This window comes from Terrapene carolina, unplaced genomic scaffold (assembly GCF_002925995.2).
Source record: "Terrapene carolina triunguis isolate 2854851 unplaced genomic scaffold, T_m_triunguis-2.0 Scaffold262, whole genome shotgun sequence".
Taxonomy (NCBI): Eukaryota; Metazoa; Chordata; order Testudines; family Emydidae; genus Terrapene; species Terrapene triunguis.
This window is the reverse complement of record NW_020664613.1, coordinates 5,146,824-5,170,294: the sequence shown is the minus strand read 5'-3', so window position 1 is coordinate 5,170,294 and position 23,471 is coordinate 5,146,824. Positions and strand designations below refer to the sequence as shown.

General features: G+C 38.8%; 1 protein-coding gene across 1 annotated transcript in view; it reads right to left on the bottom strand.

Annotated features, from left to right (window-relative positions):
* The window catches only part of USH2A (usherin), a 558,238-nt gene that overhangs the window by 75,044 nt on the left and 459,723 nt on the right, over positions 1 to 23,471 (bottom strand). The window contains exons 58-60 of the mRNA XM_026657662.2: positions 14,419 to 14,577; positions 13,039 to 13,201; positions 4,135 to 4,489 (exon numbers count right to left, since the gene is read on the bottom strand). Of these exons, the coding sequence (XP_026513447.1) occupies positions 4,135 to 4,489; positions 13,039 to 13,201; positions 14,419 to 14,577 (677 nt within the window). The remainder of the gene's footprint in view (positions 1 to 4,134; positions 4,490 to 13,038; positions 13,202 to 14,418; positions 14,578 to 23,471) is intronic.

Here is a 23,471-nt window from a genome sequence, read left to right as displayed (position 1 = left end):
ATCAGCACTAAACACTGTAATTAACTAGCTAGGTAGTGTTACAGTTCAAGACAACTGTACCTGCATTTCCGCTAAGTGGTCCAACATAGCACCCACTCTCAGGCTTCCAGCTCCCCTGCCATTGCCTTTCTGATTGGGGACCCGTCTCTCTCCTTTGCGACCAGGCTATTTCCAGGCTGCACAGTTCCCTGCCTACAATGTGTATTTCCCAGCAGAGGCAGGTTGCCCAAGGACACCTGCTTGTTTTCTCGCCAGAGATGGATAACAGGTGTAATTGCTACAGATATAAGTTACCACACTGCACTTCCTATACAGACCTACTTTAATTCTTATGGTAAAAAGCATTATAGGGAAAACACATTAAATACAATAAAAGAACCTGCACGCATGCTAATAAGCTTACCAGAATTAACCCCAACCCTAACAAGGGGTCTGGCAGGAGCAGTCTTTCAACTCCCCATCCAAGGAATTTCATTTGTGGTCACAAGTTCATCACAGCTTCAGCTCAGGACAAGCACCCAGTCTTATGAGACCTCAGTAGGCCCACTCCTCACAACCCTAGCCTAAGGACTAGGGCTGTCCAGACCAGGGGTCCTGTCCATTTGCTGGATCAGGAAGAAGGCCCTGAGCTAGTTCAAAACCAGGCTAGTCATCCAAAACCACATACTTTGTCTATTGGTCCCTGTAGAATCCAGTTTGAACTAGTATATGAAGACTTCTCTGGGGGGTGGTTTCAAAGGGCTGATAACCGGAGGAATCACATTAGCATCCCCCTCCCTACTAGAGAAGGTACATACAATGCCACAATAACACATACATAATTTTTAATACAATGTACCCAGAAGGTATTAACCCTAATTCAATAAAGTGTAACTTAATTCAATCATGTTTATCTTAATTCCATAAGATTTGTTCAGAATATTACAGAATATTGTCAGACTGTCACGGATAATCTGAGTGACACTTCCCTCTACTGGAGAGAATCAGAATTACTTCTCTGTGTGTCATAGGCCCTATGCTGCCAGCAGCTAATGGAGATTCTTTTTTAGTTCAAGTGGTAGAAGTTTGCGATATTAGAACATAGATATCCGAGTTCTATTCCCATTGGCATCACAAAATTCAAAGTGGTCAGATAATTATAAAGGCCTATGCCACGGATTTGACACATATTAAATTAAATATAGCTTAACACATCTTTACAGGGAAGTAAATGGCTATGTTTCAGGGAGGCAGAATAAATCTATCAAGTGTTTTGAAAACCCACAAGGCAAATCTCATTTGGATTTGGAAATGGATAGAAAAGAAATAATCAAGATTGAGGAACCTGCAATGATATTACCAACCCTCAAATTTTTATTATGCATCACCATTTCCAATAAAGTCTTCAAGTTTATTTTTTGGTTAAGCTTAAAGTGGCTAGGTCATGTCCAATAGGCAAGGAGCACGGGTGTGAATAACAAGAACACGTATGGCCATAAGCCTTACAATACAGGCATTTCCTTTTTTCCCGTGGAATATTCTAATGTGATAAAAAAAGTCTAACAGATTAAATAAAGGAGAGAGCTCATTGCTTGCTCAATACTTTGTCTTGCATTGTAACATGGAAGCTTGTGTGAGAGAATGACTAATGGCGTATCCCATGGGGAGCGCCAATAGAAACGCTTTAGGAGATTAAATGATTTAGCCTCATACCCCTGAAAGCTATATTTTAAAGGGGCAGAAGTTTAATCATTGGAATGCTAGTTCCTTCAATAAAATTACATTTTAATTAAAGTGTCTCATTCACAAAAGCTACAGTTAAGGGTGTATCAGCAAGTTCATGATAAAATTCTATTTCCAAGGAGTTATAACTTTGAAACTTAGTGTCCAGGTTTTCACCTGTTGTGATAATTGACCTGACCTCATGGTATCTTTGATAACAGGACTCAGTGCACTTTATGTCAATATCTTTGAGTCCAGGCTCTAGTTGTTACATTATATTCAGAACACAAAAGGCATGATTCTGGTCTCAGTTACACTGGTGTAAATCAGGACTAACTCCACTGAGTTCAATGCAGTTGCACCAATGTAAAACAAGCATAGAAGAGAGGAGAATCAAATGCAGAGATTTCTTTCCAAAGGGCAGTATAATATTAAAATAAAAAAAGGCAGTAAAATGGATAAATACGCATGATACAGGAAAGTAAAAAAAGCATGTAAGTCACGGTCACCTTAGTATTTGTCAAACAACTTTGCATACACTGCTAATGTAATTGGGATTCCATTTAGTGTTTGGGGAAAATAAAGCATTTTGGAGCCAGAAAGGTACTAATTCAACAAATAACAACTGTTAATTTAAAAGGCTTTTAAATGATGTTGTTAAAGAAATATACTGTAATAATATTACTTAAAAGGCCATTTTAGTAGATTTGATTACCCACAATACAACCATCTTGGATGCTTTCTGTTGTTGTTGGCATGCCTAGAAGACACTGCAATGCATAACTGGACAAGGGAATTCTGATGCTCAGAAACATGTTGGATGCTGCCTGAACAGGATGTGAAAAGAAGCTTCCGACATTTCTCCATTTTGAAATTCTAGGTATCACATTACACATCCTAGCTGGGCTTTTCAAAGAAACATAAGGAAATTAGGTGCCCAAGTCCCACTGAAGTTCAATGGAAGTTAGGCTCCTTTGAAAAGTCCCAGCCTACATTTTTACAACCTAGCATGCTATATAGTGCAGAAGCAATGGATCGCAGAGGCCAAAAGCATGCATTCCTGCCATTTAACCCAGGACCTCGCTCTCTTTTCACAGTAAGAGGCATGATAAATCTTATCCTTTAAGGCTTCTAGGAAAGATATAGTGTGCTTTAGAAGCATATACCTATGGGTACCTTAGATCCCTCAGCTAGATTCCACTCATTTATGTCAAGAGGACTATTCTAAGGAAGTTTACGATAAGACCTTAATACTGAATATTAAATCTCAGCATGCCACTATGTACAACTTCAGTTATCTGAATATAAATGGAATATAAATGAATAATTTTAGATTATCAATGTAACCGATAATGGTCTTGGGACACGCCCATGTTTTGGACAAAAGGAAGGTTAGGGTATCTGAGCTATTCAAGTTTGGGTTCCTACGAATCTTAAAATTATACCAACACAATAGATTCTTGGTACATTATAAAAGATTGTTTTCAGAAGACTGTCAAATGCAATAGCTGACATTGCATTATATAGTCTAGTGCAGCTCTATAAGTATCCCTTATAGAAAGATTTGAAGTGAATGGTTAGAGGAGAGGACTAGTCAGTAATCATAGACAGCATTACCAGCTCTGCCTCTGACTCACATCATGGTCTTGGTCCAATCACATTATCCCGTGCCTCAGTTTACACATAATGAAGATAATAGTACCTCCATGGGACTTCATTAATTAATGTTTGTAAAGCACTTTTAAGTAGATGGTAGTATAGAAGTATTATTATTATTATTATGTATTTTGTGTGCCTGTAATAGTTGATTTGCTTCTAATTCAGAAGAGCTATGAGGCAAATCTTCATAGATTCTGTAAATAAATCACATATGTAGAACTAACAATAATTTTCATGTCATGCTTAAACCAGCATTGATTTCAGATTAATAAAAACATTAAATCCAAGTGGGATTGATTTTGTTTAGCTTGTTATGAGCAGCCTCTTAAAACAACAAAAGAATAAAAATTACATTGGATGTTTTTTCTAAAAGGAATTATTGTGGGGAAATTCTATGGCCTGTATTATACAGGAGCTCAGACTAGATGATCACAATGGTGCCTTCAGGTTTGGAATCTATGAACAATTGCATAGAAGATTTAGGACCACATTTGCAAAGTGAGGTACACACAAGTAGCTATGCACACCTATTTACGCAAGAAAAACACTACTTTGTGCTCAAAATCATACATTAGCATCTGTATATCAATGACTAGACATCTACATGGGTAGCTGTTATGCATACACTGGATATATATGAATGTAAATTAGGTGTCCAAAGGCTAATTTCAGGCACCTAATGGAAAAAAATGGCCCTATATCAACATTTTAAAGTAACACAGGTCAAACCAGAACATAAACTAATTGAACACTGGTTTAGTATCAAGTTCTTACCGTTACAGTTAATGCTGTAATAGCTGGGATGCTAAACGTTGGATCACTCCGTTTCTCTTGATAGACCACACGATACTGAGAAATAACCCCATTGGGAGATATAGGTTGGGTCCAGTTCAGCAGCACAGAATATGCACTTGTAGCTTGTGCCCAAGGGGCTTGCATGCCCCAAGGTGGAGCTTCCAAAGTTTGTGTTGAAGACCACAGACTATCCACTGACCCCCTGGAATTTTGAGCTCTGACACGATATTCATAGATAGTGAATGGCTGCAGTGCATCAGAAGCATCAATAAATTCCAAGGCTCCTTCAGACCAGATGAATAAAAGCAGCTCCTCTTGAGTGTTTACAGGACGTCTGAAATACAAATAAAACCAGTCCATTTAAAGCTTACAGTGACTTAAACACAGTCAGATGATATTGAAGTACAAGTCCTAAATTCAGTCTATACTTGAGAATAATACAGATCTTATCTCTATTCATTGTATAGTCAAGGAACTGCCCTCCTTATTTTGCCTTATAAGTCATCAGCCTATGTCAGGTATTGACTATTGAAAAAACTTTCAAGGAAAAAGGTAAATAACTAATTTCTCTTTGCCATTAAGTAGGAGAAAACCGTGAAAACTCAATCAATACTACTGTAATAGCACTGCAATAGCACTTTGTCCTTTATTAGAGAACACTCCAGGCCTAGGGCTTCAAAGATGAGTGCCTAAACTGAGGCCATAGTGCCCTAAATCCATATTTAGTCACCTAAACAAGTTATCTAACTTCCAAGTGTTGCAGATTCTCAACATTTTTGAAAATCAGGACACTTATTTAGGTACTTAAATCGGGACTTAGGAGTCTAACCCCGACACTCAATTTTGACCCACTTTATTATTGAAAGCAATTAGTTGCCTAGAACAGGGGTTCTCAAGCTTTTTCTTTCTGAAGCTCCCCTAACATGCTATAGAAATTCCACAGCTCACCTGTGCCACAACAACTGTTTTTCTGCACATCCAGTAGATTAAAAGCCAGAGCCAGTGCTACTGGGTAGCAAGCAGGGCAATTGCCTGGGACCTCATGCCACAGAGCGCCCCGTGAAGCTAAGTTGCTCAGGCTTCGGCTTTCTGCCCTGGGCCCTAGCGAGTCTAACACAAACCTTGCTCGTAGGTTTATTTTGGCAGACTCCCTGAAACCTGCTTACTGCCCCCCCAGTGGAGAACCACTGGCCTAGAACACAAAGGGACAAATATTCAAACAGTCCTTTAAAACTGTGCCTATACATTTTGCCTGTACTCCAGTTTACACGTGAAAAAAAAATCACATTTCTGGATGAAATTGGGGTTCTCAGTCAGACTGAGCACATCCAATTTCCAGATGTAATTGTAAAAGCTCATTAGAAAACATGATCCATAGTGCTGTCCCATAATATAAATGTGTATCTTTTTCAAAGGGATTTTCTACTTAAAATATTTTGAAGCACTTTCACATGTCAGCAAATGAAGACTCGTCACTGTCCACACATATGCACTTAATATGTCCAGTTAGAGGTAGCTCTGCTACTGGCAAATCCTGAGATTCTGCTAAGTTTCAAGGGAGGTTACAGGTGATCAGCTTCTCTTTTACAATTTGGCCCCACTAGCATGTTAATTTAGAGTTGATGGATAAAGGCAGGTCATAAGTTTCTAGATGAAGTTGCCAAATCACTTACCTTTACTAGGAATAAAAATGTTTGTCTGGAATGAAACCTGGTGGTTGAAGACTATGATAAATCTCAGTGAAAACTGTGCTGCACCTCACACAGATTTTGGTATTTTCCTTACTTTTAACTGAAACCTTTGCCTTCACATTAAATAAAACCATTTTATCCCTGCATGCTAACAAACAAAAAAGCAAATTACATTATCTGTCACTTGTATCACAAATACGGCAAAATCACAGGAGTGGAATTGGTTTGTCTGGCTACCAGGTGTCATCACTACTTCACATGCACATTGGCTGAAGAACATTTCTTTGGCAAGATAAAAATCTGAATTTCAATAATTCTGTCAGCTTTTATTTTGTTAGTCCAACTTTAGTCACTATTTTTAAGGATATAAAAAAATCAACAAAACTATTAAAAAAATACTAGCAATCTCAGGTGCTTGTAATATTAGATTCTGATATATTTTATACAAATATAAACAAAGAATGTACATAGTTGTGCATGTGCACATATATTCATAAGTACACACACAGATGTGTCTGCCCTTAGACATGTAGACAAACACCCTGCTCCCATATTTTTCCCAGTTGCAAGAAATGGGAGAATTTCCAGCAAACTCTGGGATGTACCAACCCCAGGATATTGTAAAGTTTAAAGGGTGGGAGCAAGAGAAAAGCAAAGAGATTTTCTGGGTCTCACTCCTCCAGATTGGGGGAGTGACCAACCACAAACCATGTTGATACTGAAGATCTGGTGATGGCGTTTGGTGAAGGGGAGGAAGGACAGGCTCTCTAGCTGCCCCTAAAATAAGAAGTGGGAGCCTTTGATGAGGTGGAAGAGAGTGATGAGTGGACCTACACATTGACCCCTAAGCCATACTTCATCAAGTGTCCTGCAGCATAGCACCATGAGTTTGATTTTTTCATACTTTACTCCATGTCAGATTAAAAACACATGCAGAATTATCATTCAGATGTCATTTACTGTGCTCATCAATGTGAAGTGCACCCTTACAAAAGATGGATGCATACTTTACCTTCTCCTCTCTCCTGTTGTTTATTCACCCCGCTCCACATGGTAAGATGTATTTCCTTCTTGCAGTGCTTAGGTACCTTCATGATAGGTATCTTAGAAATACCTCAGAAGACAAAGAACCTGTCCATAGGTTTTTAAAATCAAGTGTAGCAGATAATTGTATCAAGACAAGGTGGGTGTATATTTGCAAACACACCCCACAAAACCAATGATATACTTGAGATACCTCAATGATATTTTCATCCTCTGGACAGATGACCTAAACTCCCTCACAGATTCACAGATTTCCATCTTAACTTCAACAACCACCACATGTCCATTAAACTCTCTCTCTAGAACTCTCCCGCACAAGCATCATCTTTCTGGATAACACAATCAGCTTCAGCAATGGAACCCAACAGACACCTATATCCGAAACCTCTGGATCACCACATCTACCTTCATAGATATAGTGACCACCCCAAACACACCAAGAAATCTATTATCTACAGCTAGGCACTCAGCTACCACAGAATATGCTCTGAGGAGAAAGTCCAGGATATATACTTTAACATACTCAAAACCGCCTTTACCAAACAAGAACACTCCACCAGAGAAGTAGATTACATCATGAAACAGGCCATTCAAATACCCTGAGAGAACTTGCTTCAGTACAGAAGTAATCCTCCCCTCCCCCCGAACACACACACCTAGTTGTTTCCTACCACCCCACAGTGGGACCCATACAGTGTATCATCAAACAACTTCAACCCATACTTGATGGGAACCCCATCCTGAAATAAATCTTTCCTGAACTTCCTCTTCTGGCTTTCAAACAACCCTCCAACCTCTTCAAGCTCATCATCAGTGGCGTGTTCCCACAGATCAGGACACAACAACGCAAAGCGGCGCCAGACCCTTCCAAAACAACAGATGTAAAACCTGCAGACTTATCTCCATTGCTACAATGATCAACGCCCTGCACAATACAACTTTGAAGATCCACGGGTTCTACACAGACCTATCACAACCTCACCCAGTGCATTAAATGTGCCCCAATAGCAACTATGTGGGTGAAACCAGACAATCACTACACTCTTGAATGAACTCACACAGGAAAATGATAAAAGACAAAAACACCACATCACCTATGGGTGAGCACTTTTCACAAAGCGATCACTCCATACCTGTGCTCATCCTCAAAGGAAACCTGCGCAACACTTGCAAAATTTGAGCCTGGGAGCTTAAATTCGTAACTCTGCTAGAACTAATAATCATGGACTGAACAGAGACACTGGATTTATGGCTTATTACAACATCTGTAACCCACTAACCCCCACTCCAGCTGCTCCCCCTCCCTTTCCTCCCTATGACTGGAGGGGTGTTAATGGGCCACTTCACCTTGAATGGTCCCTTGAAATATGCATAAACTACTTATGCTAAACAATCTGCTCCACCTTTTATTTAGTTGTGACCCTCTTTTTTTGAGTTAGTTTCTCTGCAGAAGAGCTCTGCATAAGCTCAAAAGCTTGTCTCACTATCAGAAGTTGGTCCAATAAAAAGGCATTATCTCACCCACCTTGTCTCACTAATATCCTTGGACCAGCACGACTGCAACAACTCTATCTGCAAAGTGTCATGCACACCTATGCCATCACAAACAATTATAAATAACAATATATTATAACTGTGCTCTCCTCCCAATGTATTTACAAATATTCCTAAAGAGAAGTAAAAAAGTGGTGTCATTTTAAGTGTAATAAAGTTATCTTTAATACCTGGTATCTGGGCTTGCTTAGCACAACAATTTAATTAACCATTAAAGCACTTCCTAGAATTCACAAATTTATGTTTAGTACCATTTTAGAAATTCTGTGAGAAACAGCTACTCCACAGTGACAGATCAAATATGCCATCAACTGTAAGCTCAGCCGCAAGCAAAGCTGAACATTGTAGTCTGGTTAAGTATTTAGATCTTATTACTACTGAATATTTAATGAATGAAACTTATGGTTAGGTAAATGGTTCCATCTGTGGTGCTAAAACCCAGAATATCTTCATGTATGAATAAACTTTGAACAGAAGTGGTTGAACAGTCTGTAATCATTTCAATCGACTTAAGATTTAAGATTCAACTGCTCATTTAACTGGAAGTGTTTCTTCTCTACAGTGAGCTGCATAGGAAAACAACATTTCCAGGAGCTGGAAGCTGTCTCAATCTGCACACTCTGATTTGCTGCCTATGCTCAATTTAAAGATGTTCAGAGAGAGTTATTTTATAAAGGGCAAATCCAGTGCTTAATTTGTTCCAGGGCTTGCCAGGCCTGAGCTCTGGCACCTCTAGGCTTGGCAGTTCATAGCCCCGGCACCTCTGGGCTTGCTGCATCAGTTATGAAAGTAAATCATTGCTTGAGTCCCAGCATCTCTTTGCTTGACCCTCGGCACCTCTTTCATTACAAATTAAGCACTGGGCAAATCCTCCCTGGCCCACACCAAGCTCTAGCAGGGGTCGGGAGGACGGGACATCATCTTCCATGCCAGATGACTAAACAGCTACTACTACAACCACAAGGCTGCAACAGTGACTACAGCACCTGCTCTTCCCCTCCCTTACATGGTGGTGGGAGATAGTCAGTGAATCCTTGTACTTTTGGATGCACCAGCTCTGCCTCTGGGGCCATGCTCAGAATATGCCTTCAGAGCCATGTCCCATCCTGACCCCAATCCTCACAAAGTCAAAAGAGAACATGGACTAGTGCTGCATGTTGTCCCTAGGCCCAGGTGGTGAGGGGCTACTCTTGGAAGCATTGTACAGGCCTGAGGCAAAATGCCCCTACAAGTTTTTGCAGGGACAATGTGCTTCACAACGCACCCTAATACTATCTTCCATGCAGTGCAACTAGTTATAATTCAATCGTGACACACCTCCAGAAATTTATATTGTGTTTCTTTTTAAAAAAATACGGACTTTGATGTAGGAAACATATACCAAAAAAAAAAAGGACATGAGTTGGGCGCACATTAAAACAGTAATTTAGACCATGGTTTATATTAATTACAAATAAAAATGATAATCATCATGAGCCAAATGCAGCACTCACAGAGGTCAATATAGCCATCAATATAGGTCTTTATATCACAGTAACATCTAAGTGTCTAGTAAGCTGCACATCAAGTGTAAACAATACGGGGAGTAGTAAAGTGGTGTAACTAACACTAAACGGGCACTCAGTGGGTATGAAAAATAAGCATAACTGACATTCCAAAGGGAAGAATAAGGAAGAGCAAGTCACAGCTGTCAACAGCCCATAGCATTTGCTGTATCTTAACTACTACTGTTAATTTTTCTGTTAAACCCCTTTCCCTCTCCCCTAGACTCATTTTGCACACTTACTGAATGACAGGCCTTTGCAAGTTACACTGTTATCCCACTTATATTTATTTTCTAAATAATTCATCCCTGCTGAATTTAGCTGAGATACTTCCACTGAAGTTGCACCAGCTTAAACCAGATCTGAATTGGACCCCACATATTTCTAATTTTATAGGTAATTTTTTTCTATATGATCAGTTCTCAAACTGAGGACCACAGAGCACTTGGTGACTGGTGATCACATGATGCCAGCTCACCTTGTTTCCAGTTACTACATCTCATTAAAAGACAGCTAGAAATACATTAAACTACTTCCCTAATATTCCTTTTCCAGGCTAGCAACTGCTGTGGTTGTCACAGAGATGTTATATAATACTGAATGCGAGGGGCAGTGGACTGCATTATTGTGAATGAAAGGGGAGGTGGTTCACGAGACAGTCTCTATTAAGTTGTGGTCCTTGTTGAAAAAAATGTGACTGCCTCTATTCTATGAGATGTTTACAGCTGTCCCACTAGTCAGAGGTAAAATACAACCAATTACACTTCCCCACCCCAAATGTTTATGGCAGAATTACAATTATTTTGTAAGCATTTTTATAATTCTACAGGCAAGTAAAACTCCTGCAATTTTAATAGAAACATCTCCACATGAAGGTTTCCCAAACATTCAATGTTTTGAGTTAAATGGATTTGTTTTGGTGGAGATATAGCAAGGAAGAGGCAAATGATGAAGAAGAAATTACATGCCATAACCTCCTCCAGAAATACTGCAGTCTTGTTGCTATAACAATATAAGCCTACGTGTGGCTACAGAATGACAAAGAACTATATGCTTACATCCCATTTCTGTCCTTACAAATTTCTGATTTTTTTTGCAGCTATCTGAGAAAGATTTGATATTGTTGTTGTCTAAGCACATTTAAACTTCAGCTGAAATAACTGCCAAGTGATTCATGCCTATGTAGGTGAATATAACGATTGTATCTGGAGCCCCAGTGCGCCATTTTCATTTCACTTTAAATAAAAAACAAAATGTATCTATGTCAGTCAGTGCCCTTCTGCTGTACTCAGAGGTATCAAACAGGCTACAATTATGATTGTGAAGTGATTGTGTCACATTGGAGGAAGGTTTATTGCTTTTGAGTCTGCTAGGCAGTAACACATTCTGTTTCATATTACTCTTTATATCATTGTTTGGCTGTGACTAGAATAATCAAATGCCATCAAATGCTGTCAAATTCAATTTACAGTATTTTTCATTGAAGCAGGCTTTCTGCATTATATTTCCTGTTTTCCCCTTCTATGGCTGCCATGGAATAGAAACCGTAATCATCAGCTTTATTTACAAAACCAACAGAGTGAAGCCACGTCTTGGGCTAAAACAGATACTTTATTTCCTTTGATAAGGAGTAGAGACTTGATGTGTTTTTCTCATACAATTAACAGTGAGCAGATGAAAAAGGTATTTAAAGAGATCAGGCATTTTTAGAGACTCAGTGCTAATATATTTAAGGCAAATGTGAATTTACATTAATTATTCTTACACATTCAAACATCCGCTAAGAGGAATTTGACTTGCTCTCTTTTGGAAATTCCCTCTCCCTATATACAACTGCAATACAATGCAACCTCCCAATATCCAAAGGACCTGGGGGACACCTGAAGCTTTTGAAAAATCCTGGCTTCAGAAAACTTGGGGAGCCAGCTCCACAGGCTTGGAGACAGAAAGTTCTGAGACGAGAGAATCTGGAGCTCAGACTTCAAGGCTTGCTGTGCAAGCTTCCCTGATGCATGAGCATGCCAGTTGGTTTGCTCAGAGCTGGCAGGCTCTAGTGCAGAGGTTATGCTCTGCGTCCCCAAACCACCACATTACATTAATAAGGATTGCCCACCAGTTGGCTTCCACAAAGCTGATTGCAGAGTACAGACTCCTGCAGAGCCAGATTTCCAAGATACAGCTAACTATGTAGAAAAGGCTGCACGCTGGGCTCAGGAGATCTAGAGCACCACAAGGACATGCCAGTCAGTCTTATGGGAGCCAGCAGACTATGGAGCAGAGGTTTGACAGGGAGGCATAGATTAACACTAGGAGACATTCATCAGTGTAATTTAACTGGAAGAGCACTGTAATACTACCCCAATGTAATTATTTCTGGCAAATAATATACGTGATCTCCAAAACACCCTGATTCAGTTTAAATGCTTAAACAGAGGGCCCACCACCACTAGTCCTGCCTAGTATGACCCTATTCCTATCAGTGTAACTAACACCTCACCTATTCCGAGGTCAGCATTTAAGCAGCCATATAGTATACATTCATTTATGTTTGAGTACCTTCTGTGTCCTCTCTGTGTCTTTGACTACCTGTCTCCAATTTCTGGCTTCAATTTTGACTCAGTAACCCAACTACATCATCATTACTTTGGTTCAGATGCACTCTACCTCCTACCCAAGTCAAAACTGGCTCTTTTCCAACTGCCATCTTCTACCTAATTGTGGTTAGAAGGCATTTTGCACCAAGTCTACAAGCATATGGTTCCATTCATCCATTTATTTTGCCTCTGTCATTTATGGTAGTTCCAACATGGAGCAAGATTACAAACTGTGTTGAAGTTCCTATCAGCAACTTGTCAATCCATTGACGAATATCCTCCTAACGTAACACTCAAAAAGCCAGAAACCAGGCAACGCTTCGCTTCATGGCTCAAACAGCATGCTGTACATTTTTAAACACTATGTTCACATACCAATATTACTTGGACTACTTAAGTAAATGCTTTATTAAGACTAAATGCAAGGGGATGATATAGAGGTATAAAAATGTCTACCTGTGAATAAAGTAGTTAATTATGATTCCATTTGGTTTCCTAGGTGGTAACCATTTTACTTCTATTACTCCAGATCCAGTTGCCCTAACTATAGGTAGATTCAGTTCCTTAGGGGGTGCTTCGGAAGTCCTTGCGTATGTCCGACTGCCTACTCCACAGCCACCTGGGAAGAAAATCAGAAATTAACTTAAAAGGTCAAAGTTTTCCACAACAACAAAAAAGGGATCTTTTAATTGTCTAAAGCATGGAAATGTAGGGAACAAAAGTTGTTCATTAATCTGAATATACAGTGGCTATTTTCTTTGGATAAAAGCAGAGGTTTCTAATTTAGATATTTTAGCCATAAGGAAAAGGAGTGTATCATGATGTGAAGTAAAGGTAGTAGTAATACGAGCATTCAATGTGTGAAAAGTGAACCAATTAATTATTCATTTTCCTTTTTAAAGTGTTTAATATGTATTTTTAAATACAGTCTGTGTCACATCATAGCTGCCAAGCTGCCCTGATCCAGTTATCTGAGATTGGCCTTTAGAATGTGTAACAAAGTCCCATAATGAAGGGCACAATAACAAAAATAGCAATGGAAGAAGCTTGAAGACTTTGGATGGGAATTTTAAAAGTGTTTAGTGTTGGCCTGACTCTGCTCCCACTAAAGGCAATAGCAAATGTTCCATATTTCTTTCACAGTTTTCTTTAAGGCTGAGTTTCAGGATCTAGCATGCCTGAAGTCAGTTACTTAAAGTAACAATGAAATAATAGCAAGTTTGTGTGTAGGAAATAAATTGGTGCCTCAAATAAGTGCTTAACCTCATAATTAAGTACTAATTTAAACCAGTGTAACCCCACTGAGTTCAACAGAGTTACTCTTGATATACAACAGCATAAGGGAGAAGAGAACCAGGCCCTGTCTGCCACATGACAAGATTTTCTTTCTCAGATCAGATTGTGAACATTCCCAATAACTTTAAATAAGGAAGTAGAAAGTGAATGTTTTCTATATACTATCTGGGCTTTCCAGCTATCTTTTTGTTATTGTTTATTACTCCTTATAAGCCAAATACTGGAGCAACTGACACCACTGGGGCAAGGATTTTCTCCTACGGGGAGCAAGATATTTCAAAAACACTTAAGCTATTCTCATAAAGCATTTGATAAAACAGGATATATTCCCAGAAATACAGAGAGCTTAATCTCCACTTAAAATATTCATGATATAATATAGGGAAATGTATAATGCTCCACAGTGCTAGGCTTTATTTTTACTGGGTAAACATTTCACTTCAATTTAGAAATAAGATATCTATTTTGTTGAACTGAATCTATTTTGCAAAACTGCTCTCTCTGTCGATCATGCAAGTGAAACATCTGAAGCCATCTTACCATTCTGGCAAGCTTGTATCCTTATCTCGTACTGTGTGTATGGATCCAGGCCATCCACAAGGACAAAATGAGGACGCCCTACTGGTCTTACCAATGGTGAGGTACTGCCAGCATTTAGTAAGACATTATATTCCAAAGGCATATTGGTGTTGAATATCCCTGTTATAGGATAGAAAATAGTACACAGGATAATTGTTGTTTAATAACAGTGTGAGTCAAATCCTAAGAAGCATTGATTATCTGCAACTTTGTGTAAAAGCCCCTGTTGTGACTTCGTTTTAGAAACCAAAATTATTTAAATATAAACACAAATAAAATCGGACTGCAGTTCCCAACAGGAAAAGGTGTAACAGGAAATTTCTGAAAATATATCTGAGAAGCAATACACTTCAATAAATCTGTTTCATGAGAACCTCTGTTGATGTGTACAGGCTCACTGAAATCAATGCAAATTTGCCACTATCGAATGTCTATGGGAGTGTGACTCAACTCCGCAACAGAGCGTAGACAATTTTTTTTTTATTTGGAGGAAGTGGGGCCTAGAGTTAAACAATAATACAGTAATGGCTGTTGATGATCTTTTTTTATTCTAATTACTGTAGTGGCTATAGTCCCAGATAACTGACAGATTGTTCTCTTCAGCTCAGTTGGGGGCACAGTCCTCTAATGGTCCATTTCCCCTGGGATATCAACTGGTTCTTGATAGCTGGGGCTGAGTTGAAGGTCTTTCCTGAAGCAGGCTTTGTCTCTTTTCTTCCCTAGCTGGGAAATGGCTCAGCAAGCAGGGAGTCCTCTTCTTGGGAAGAGGAATTGTGTGTGCCTGGGTGAGGCTCAACCTGTCTGTACTTCTCCCACTGGTTTTGTGGCCAGGCTGGCTATTTCCTTCCTTTTCATAGACTCATAGACTTTAAGATCAGGAGGGACCATTATGATCTTCTAGTCTGACCTCCTGCACAATTCAGGCCACAGAATCTCACCCACCCACTCCTGTAACAAGCCCCTGACCTATGTCTGAGCTATTGAAGTCCTCAACTTGTGGTTTAAAGACTTCAAGGTGCAGAGAATCCTCCAGCAAGTGACCCGGGCCCCACGGTGCAGAGGAAGGTGAAAAAACCCCAGGGCCTCTCCCAATCTGCCCTGGAGGAAAATTCCAGTTTATATCCATTTGTTCTTGTGTCCACATTGGTACTGAGCTTAAATAATTCCTCTCCCTCCCTGGTATTTATCCCTCTGATATATTTATAGAGAGCAATCATATCTCCCCTCAGCCTTCTTTTGGTTAGGCTAAACAAGCCAAGCTCTTTGAGTCTCTTTTCATAAGACAAGTTTTCAATTCCTCGGATCATCCCAGTAGCCCTTCTCTGTACCTGTTCCAGTTTGAATTCATCCTTCTTAAACGTGGGAGACCAGAACTGCACACAATATTCCAGATGAGGTCTCACCAGTGCCTTGTATAACGGTACTAACACCTCCTTATCGCTACTGGAAATACCTTGCCTGACGCATCCCAAGACCGCATTAGCTTTTTTCACGGCCATATCACATTGGCGGCTCATAGTCATCCTGTGATCAACCAATACTCCGAGGTCCTTCTCCTCCTCTGTTACTTCCAAGTGATGCGTCCCCAGTTTATAACAAAAATTCTTGTTATTAATCCCTAAATGCATGACCTTGCACTTTTCACTATTAAATTTCATCCTATTACTATTACTCCAGTTTACAAGGTCATCCAGATCTTCCTGTAGGATATCCCAGTCCCTCTCTGTATTGGCAATACCTCCCAGCTTTGTATCATCTGCAAACTTTATTAGCACATTCCCACTTCTCTCATGATGCTACTGATCCTCTTTTTCTGTCTCTGTCCAGGAAGACCCCTTCTCTCTAGGAAGACCTTGGCTGTCCTTTAGCAGACTTGGACCCCAGTCCCATCATGCCTCAGGTCAAAGGGCTTCCACCTGCCATCTTATTTATAGTCTTTTCCATGTTAGTCTCCAGGGGATTCATAAAATCATTGTTATCCAGGGTAACAAACTAATTGGGTTTAGGCTGTTCCCTTTCTTCATTCTGCCAATTCTAGACCAGTGATACTCAGACTGAGGCTTGCAAGCCACAACTGGCTCTTTAATGTGTCTCCTGTGGCTCTTTACAGCACATGATTTTGAAACAGTGTGATTTAATTATTAATCAATCTAAGTTATTAAGCATGAGGATGTTTTTACTATGTTATTAACCAATTGTAGTCGATAAAATAATAATAGTCGGACAGTCATTTTGCTGTGAGAATTATTATATATATGAATGATATATAATTATTCTCACAGCAAAAATGACTGACCAAGTATTATTATTTTATCAGCTACAATTGGTTAATAACATAGTAAAAGCATCCTGATTGGTGTATATACATAAATAAAAACACTAAATATTTTCCCTCATAGTGTTTAAATGCGAATATAGTAAATGAAACAATGAATTCACACTACTATCGCTCTTTTGGATAGTGTTGCTCTCTAATTTGGCTCCTGAACCACTGAAGTCTGAGTATCACTATTAAAACACAGTCACTATATAAAACCAAGAGGCCACTTAAATGTTTTAGTTTGCCAGAGAGTATTGTGTGTGTTTTTAAATTGTGCAGTCCTATGCCATTCTTACCAAGTGACTACTGACTGAGTGAAGTACAAAACCAAAGTGTCTACATTCAAGGTGCTAAAATGAAATAATTTTAAAACGTGGTTGATTAAAAAGGAGGAAACTACACTTTCAATAATAAGTAAATCAACTTCTGCAGGTTGCATTACTGGACTGTCTCCACCGTTACTTGTAACAGGAAGTAAATGGCAGTGTCCTGAGACTGTTAGCATTTCTGAGACACCTCTCATCAACCATGACTTGTCTTTCTCTGTGTAAAACTTTGGAAAAAGAGACCATTCCTTCTGCTTATCCTCGTTGGATGATCTTCAGTGGCTCCATTATTCTGAAGCTGGTAAGAATGTATGTTGTAGGCACAGTACAAAAGATGAACCTTTCAACACACTGGATTCACTAATTGGAAAAAGATTGATGACAAATTTGAGAGGCACCAAAATTCTTCATATCACCAAAAAGCAGTTGATATTCTTCAAAAGACCACAAAGAATGATGTTGACATGCTAAGTTATCAGTACTCTCAGAAGAAAGAAGAAAACAGGAAGATCCTAATAGAATACTAAGTAGTATACATTATCTTGCTACACAAGGACGTACGCTGCAAGGCTATTAGATTGATCTAGCTGAAAATAAGCCCTTAAGTGGAGAGACTGACTTTGTTTGCAGGCAAAATGGACTTTGTTTCCAACTGCTTTGTTTGCAGGCAAAATGAGATCCTAATATTTCAAAGTGGCTGAGAAAGGGTTTAAACAAATTCACAATCCAGATATTCAAAGTGAAATAATGGAAATCATGACTTAAAATCATGAGGGAAATTTCTGGAAAGCAGTATACAATTAGGGTAGCTGCAACAACAGATTTTTCTGAGAAAGAGCAAGTGTTTTTATGCCTGCAATGCATGGATGATTATATGAATGTTCACGAAGAGTTCATCAGATTGTATAATATTGCCTGTACACTGTGGGATCTAATTAAAGATATATTATTGCACCTAATCTGAGTGAGGATCAACACCTATCACAGACAATGTTATGATGGTGTCATTAATATGGTAGGCTTGGGGCCTGTCTATATGAACACTTAGGTCATGGCAAGCAGGGATATAAATCCACCCCGCACTAGTGTGTCATGCACTAAGTATCTAGCCCACTTTGAAATGGAGTAGATCAAAACATACTAGGGAACTGTTAGCATGCAGCAGCAGTATCCACATGGACACTAAGTACGCTGCAGGGTAGATTTACACCCCAGCATGCTGTGAACTAAGTGCTCATGTAGACAAGCCCCTTGTATCAGGGACAGCAATCCAATTGTAACAGGAAGAACCCCACAAGCTACATATACTCATCATGTGCTTGCTTGGAATTTGGCATGCCAAGACGCTATTAAAAATAATACAATCCCCTAAGAGATACGCTGGAAGTTGTTTATAAAATTGCAAAGTTAATTTAAAAATATCACACAAATGAGGGGCTATATTTCAGGACATCATATTCAAAGTGTTAAGTATATCACCAGGTATCTGGGTTCTCTCTCCTACCAGGTATACTCTCCAGGTGGTAGCACTGGCTTCAGTTTTTGAGAACTATCTTCCACTGTGTGGAACGTGGGAGATTGTGGAGGATGCAATGAGAGATCCTGAAATGAGAACTTGAATTTAGTGACCTAGCAGCTCAAATGGAAAAATTTAACTTCGTCTTTTGTATTGAACTAGGTTGAAAAGACCTAAATATGGGTTGGATGTTTCAGCAACAGAAGGCTAATCTCTTATGAAAATGACACTTTATTCACTTCAGTCCATCCAATCAGATGAAACCTTTAATTTGTTCTGGGTGCAAATCCACCAGAATAAATTTAAAATTGCAGATAGTCAGAATGTCTGAGCTTCCAAGGAAGAGAAAAGTTCCCAAGAAAATGCAAATACGGGAGGTCAACCCAGCTATCCAAATTCAGCAAAGGAATTTCCTAAGTACACCTTCTTCAAAGTAGTTGATTTTATGGTATCCAGTATTCAATGTACAAAAAGGTCAGTTCAGAAATATCCCAGTTTGCTCACTCAAACTGAACAACAGCTGTTTTCCAAAGTGGTAAAGTCGATAAAAATGATTATGGTGCTACCGGCAATCAGTGCTGTGAGTGAGTGTAGTCAGTGCTCTATTGTCCAATTAAAACATAATTTTACCATTTTGGATCAAAGTCGTGGCTCAGCTAGTGTATGACTTTACAAGTATAAAAGGGCAAAACTTATGATTTATAGCTTATAGATGTTTCATTTCAAGAAACCCAGGGTAAAGATCATTGTTTGGAATTGTTTTCAGATTTGTAGGTTGTTCATTATGCCCATGTTTAATGCTTTAGTGAATAGTTTTGTACCATGACTAAATTTGTCCACTCTTAATAAAGTGAGATAAATGAGCTTCTGTTCCAAACTTAGTGTTTATTTATTTATTTATGCAATTCCAGCATTTTTAGGGTACTAAAGTTCCCCCAAATCTCCAGTTATCTGTGCCCATATATATATATATATATATATATATATATATATATATATATATATAAAGTATCCTAGGTTTGTTTGGGAAAGAAATCCATAGAAACTACTTTATACTTTCACACACAAAAAAACAGCACAGAAACTGATACGAGACCACAAAATGTACCAGATCTTTGGGTCACTGGAGCTTCCAACTTAGGCCACTTAAGCATTTAAATTCCACAAATGAAGGACCTGTATATGCATGTGACCTAAGTTGTGAGTGCAAACAGCAGCAGATGCAAGGCTGCATCTGTAATTATTTGTGTCTACTATTTTGCACTCACAAAAATAAATGCCCAATTAAAGCTGGGTTGAAAAATTGGCCCTTACATATATAAGGGTAAGTCTAAAGAGCAAATGCTGTGCTAGCCTACCTGAGCTAGCTTGAATGCAGCTAGCATGGGTTATGTAGCAGAGAAGAAGTGCGGACTTCAGAGCAGGTAGAATAAGCCTGGCATAGACCCTGGGTACATACTTGGCTTGTGAGCCTGCTCTGAAGCCTGCACTGTGCTGTCTTCACAGTTATTGTTACTTACACTGTCTGGATGCACTCTGGGTTGGGTAGGCTAACCCGTGCACAGCTTTTGCTGCATGAATGTACCATCAGGGAGGAATTCACCCCTGCACCGTGGACTCTAAGTAGCCTCTCCGATGTGTTTCTCCAACACAGAAGGCCTCTCTGACAGTTGTAGAGCCCACCTCACTAGTTCTGCACTGCTTCTGCTGAAACCCCTGATGGCAGGAAGGGGACATCAGTGATGGCAGGAAGCGTCACCATGGCAGGGCAGCTTCAGGTTGCTCTACCTGCTCTATAGCTGATTTGCTCCACATGAGCCCTAGCATAAGAGAGACATAAAGTCTCCCCTCTTAGTCCATGTCAAGTCCGCACTGGCAGTGGGAAGAATTAGTCTCTATCTTTCTGACTGCACCCACAAAAAACTCAAGGCCTTACACATCTCAGTGAGATAGACTGCAGGATCATGACTGCTCACAGTTATTTGTCTCTGGAATAAATGAAGGCTAGTGTCTAAAATTCTCACTCTTTATGTGTATATTTATACATGTATTATTACAAGATTTTTAAGCAGCATTGTACTATAGGATATAGCCATGATAGAGGTGAATCATTTTTAGAGTTATAAGAAATAAGTCCTTTTTCACTAGCTATTCCATTCTATATTCACAAAGCATCATGTATGTCTGTATCACTGTATAAATTATATTTACATATACATCTCATATTGGGAAATGTACAAGCCACATGATAAGTTTATGCTCTCTGACTGAGTATAACCTCTTAAGATACAGTATATTTGCTTGTGATCACAGTTTCAAAATTCACTTTACATGAATAGTCTACAACATGCTCTTAAAATTTACTTTGTTGGTGAATGGTCATGCCAGTAAACTCATTTGGAAGATTATCTTAGAAAGTGAACACAAAAGTGCAAATATGTCAAAACAAGTGCACTGAAAAATGCAAAGGAATATTAAATGGAAATTCTTCCCAGTATTCACCGAGTGCTAACACCAAGAGATCACTTTACCCTTTGAAAAAGAGAAAAAATGAATAGTTAGAATGCATGGAAATGTGAAATGAAAAACTTTGTATGTTCAGACATACCCTAAAAGATCCGCAGCAAGTTTGAAACTATCTACCGCAGGTGCTCTGATGACTGAACGAAATGAAATGGGCATATTTGTTATAATCAGCTGGGAAACCACATGACTTGGTTAGTTCCAGAGTTCATAAATTTATGTCAGAATAAAAGGAACAGTAAAAGCATAAGTGAACCAATTTACCCTAAGTGCAAATGGCAGTTTTGTTATTTGGTGTCAAAGTTACCGTGAGCACAATGACAACCTGCCATAACATATTTTCATGTTCACTAAAGAACAAAGATTTAGTTGGTTAATATTCTCAGCAATACTCCTTTTCATAATTTACAACAACTAGATGCTGATAGGTTATTTAACATTTATGAAGTTAAGATGTAATCAGAAAAACCCTGATTATCTTTACAAATAAAAAAGTTAAATTATTCCACTTTTTTCCTCGCAACTTCATTTCACAGCAGGTGCACACTTTGCAATGGGACAAGTCAATCAAACTAAATCTTGTTTTTTGCTGTTGTATTTGGATAATGTATAATGGACAATTCTGTGAAAAAAACCCAGCAAATTAGGTTTGACAGCCCTGTTTACTTCAAAACTAGGGTAGCTCATAAGGTAGAATTTGCAGCAAAATATGTTTAAAAGAGAAAAAGAAAATCACAATCTTGTTTTAAAGACTGGTGATCAAAGGTCCATTTGAAGTCAATTGCTGAAAACTACTTAATGTAAGGTGAAATACAACCACCATTAAACCAAATAACTGAAGTTTTATAGTTGTATTCCAACAAGTCTTCAAAAATAAGCGTCATGTCTTTTATTAAAATCTAAGTAAGAGGTTAATATGCCAAATAATTGTTATTATGAACAACGAACTGGTACCACACATTACAGCCAGAACTAGTATACTTGGATAACTAACGTTAAATATTTTAAATCCATATGTAAGCACCTACATTAAGTGCCCTGAGAAAGGTGCTCTGTAACCACTGCTCCTATTGAAGGCAATGACAATTCTGAGCGCTCAGCACATTTGAACATCAATCCGCTTATTTAGGTGCCTAAATATGGATTTACACATCTAACTTTAAGTGCCCAAGTTTGAACATTTTGGCCTATACCACCACAGTAACACACACGTTTTGTGCATATCACAAATACTAAATTATCCTACAAAACAAACTGATCTGGAGAATTAATTCCTTTGAATTACAATCTTCAGAGCTATCTATTGGATCATACTTATTATTACCGAGAACTAATACAATATCAGGCTTAGGGGGGCAAAAAGAAACCAGGCTAGCAGAACACCTAAGTCTGGTACACAAATACCAGGTGGGGCCCCAGGAAGAATATAGGTAGAAATCTGAACACTCTACACAACATGCAATCTGTACATGCTATTCAAAACCTGGAAGCACAGACTGATGGAGTGAAATAGAACTCTATTATATGAGAAAAGGGGATATTTAAATCCAGAAGATCATTAACATATGAAACAGGCAATCTGGCAACAGAGGACATGATCCTGTGGGTTTTGGTGGACGTCAGCTTTCGCTGAAGTTCATAGCTATTGAAGACACTTGGCAGGGTTAGGTCACAGTGAGAGCTATTGGTGGTGTTAATGAGTTTAAATGTAGGATGGATACTTGCCTACCTATCAATAACATTTATGGATATGCCTGGGGAAAATTATGTTTTTTCCCCATTCAGGCTTTCTGTTTCTGTCTATGATATTGACAGTTGTTCCATAGTAACTGTAACATATCCTTCTGTGGCATATCAGTGAAATGTACCGTACCTTTGAGGTCTGTGCACTGATGCAATGTAACACAAAAATAATGGGATACCTATTTCAGAAAATAAAGCCCTATTTTCCTTAGCGAGTGAGGTGTGTCAAACATTTTTTCTGAATCCATCATTTTAACCACTGCTCAGCCACCTTGCCATTTAGCTAGGTCAGGAGTTTTAAAACGTTATATCTCTCTAAAGTTATGGAATTTGGATACATCACTGATGTTGAAACATCATAACTAAAACCCCAAAAAGGAGAATTTGTCTGATAGGATGTCCATAATTAATCCCGAGGGTGAATATTTGATTCAAATTTATTACAGCAGATAAGCAGATCCAATGCCAAAGTGGCCTGCTATACATAGACAGGAAGATACCAAGGACAACTACCCTTTCATCAAAACTTGATTAATAAAAAGCAGTTTTATTCCTGGAAACAATATCAATTAAAATGACTGTTTCA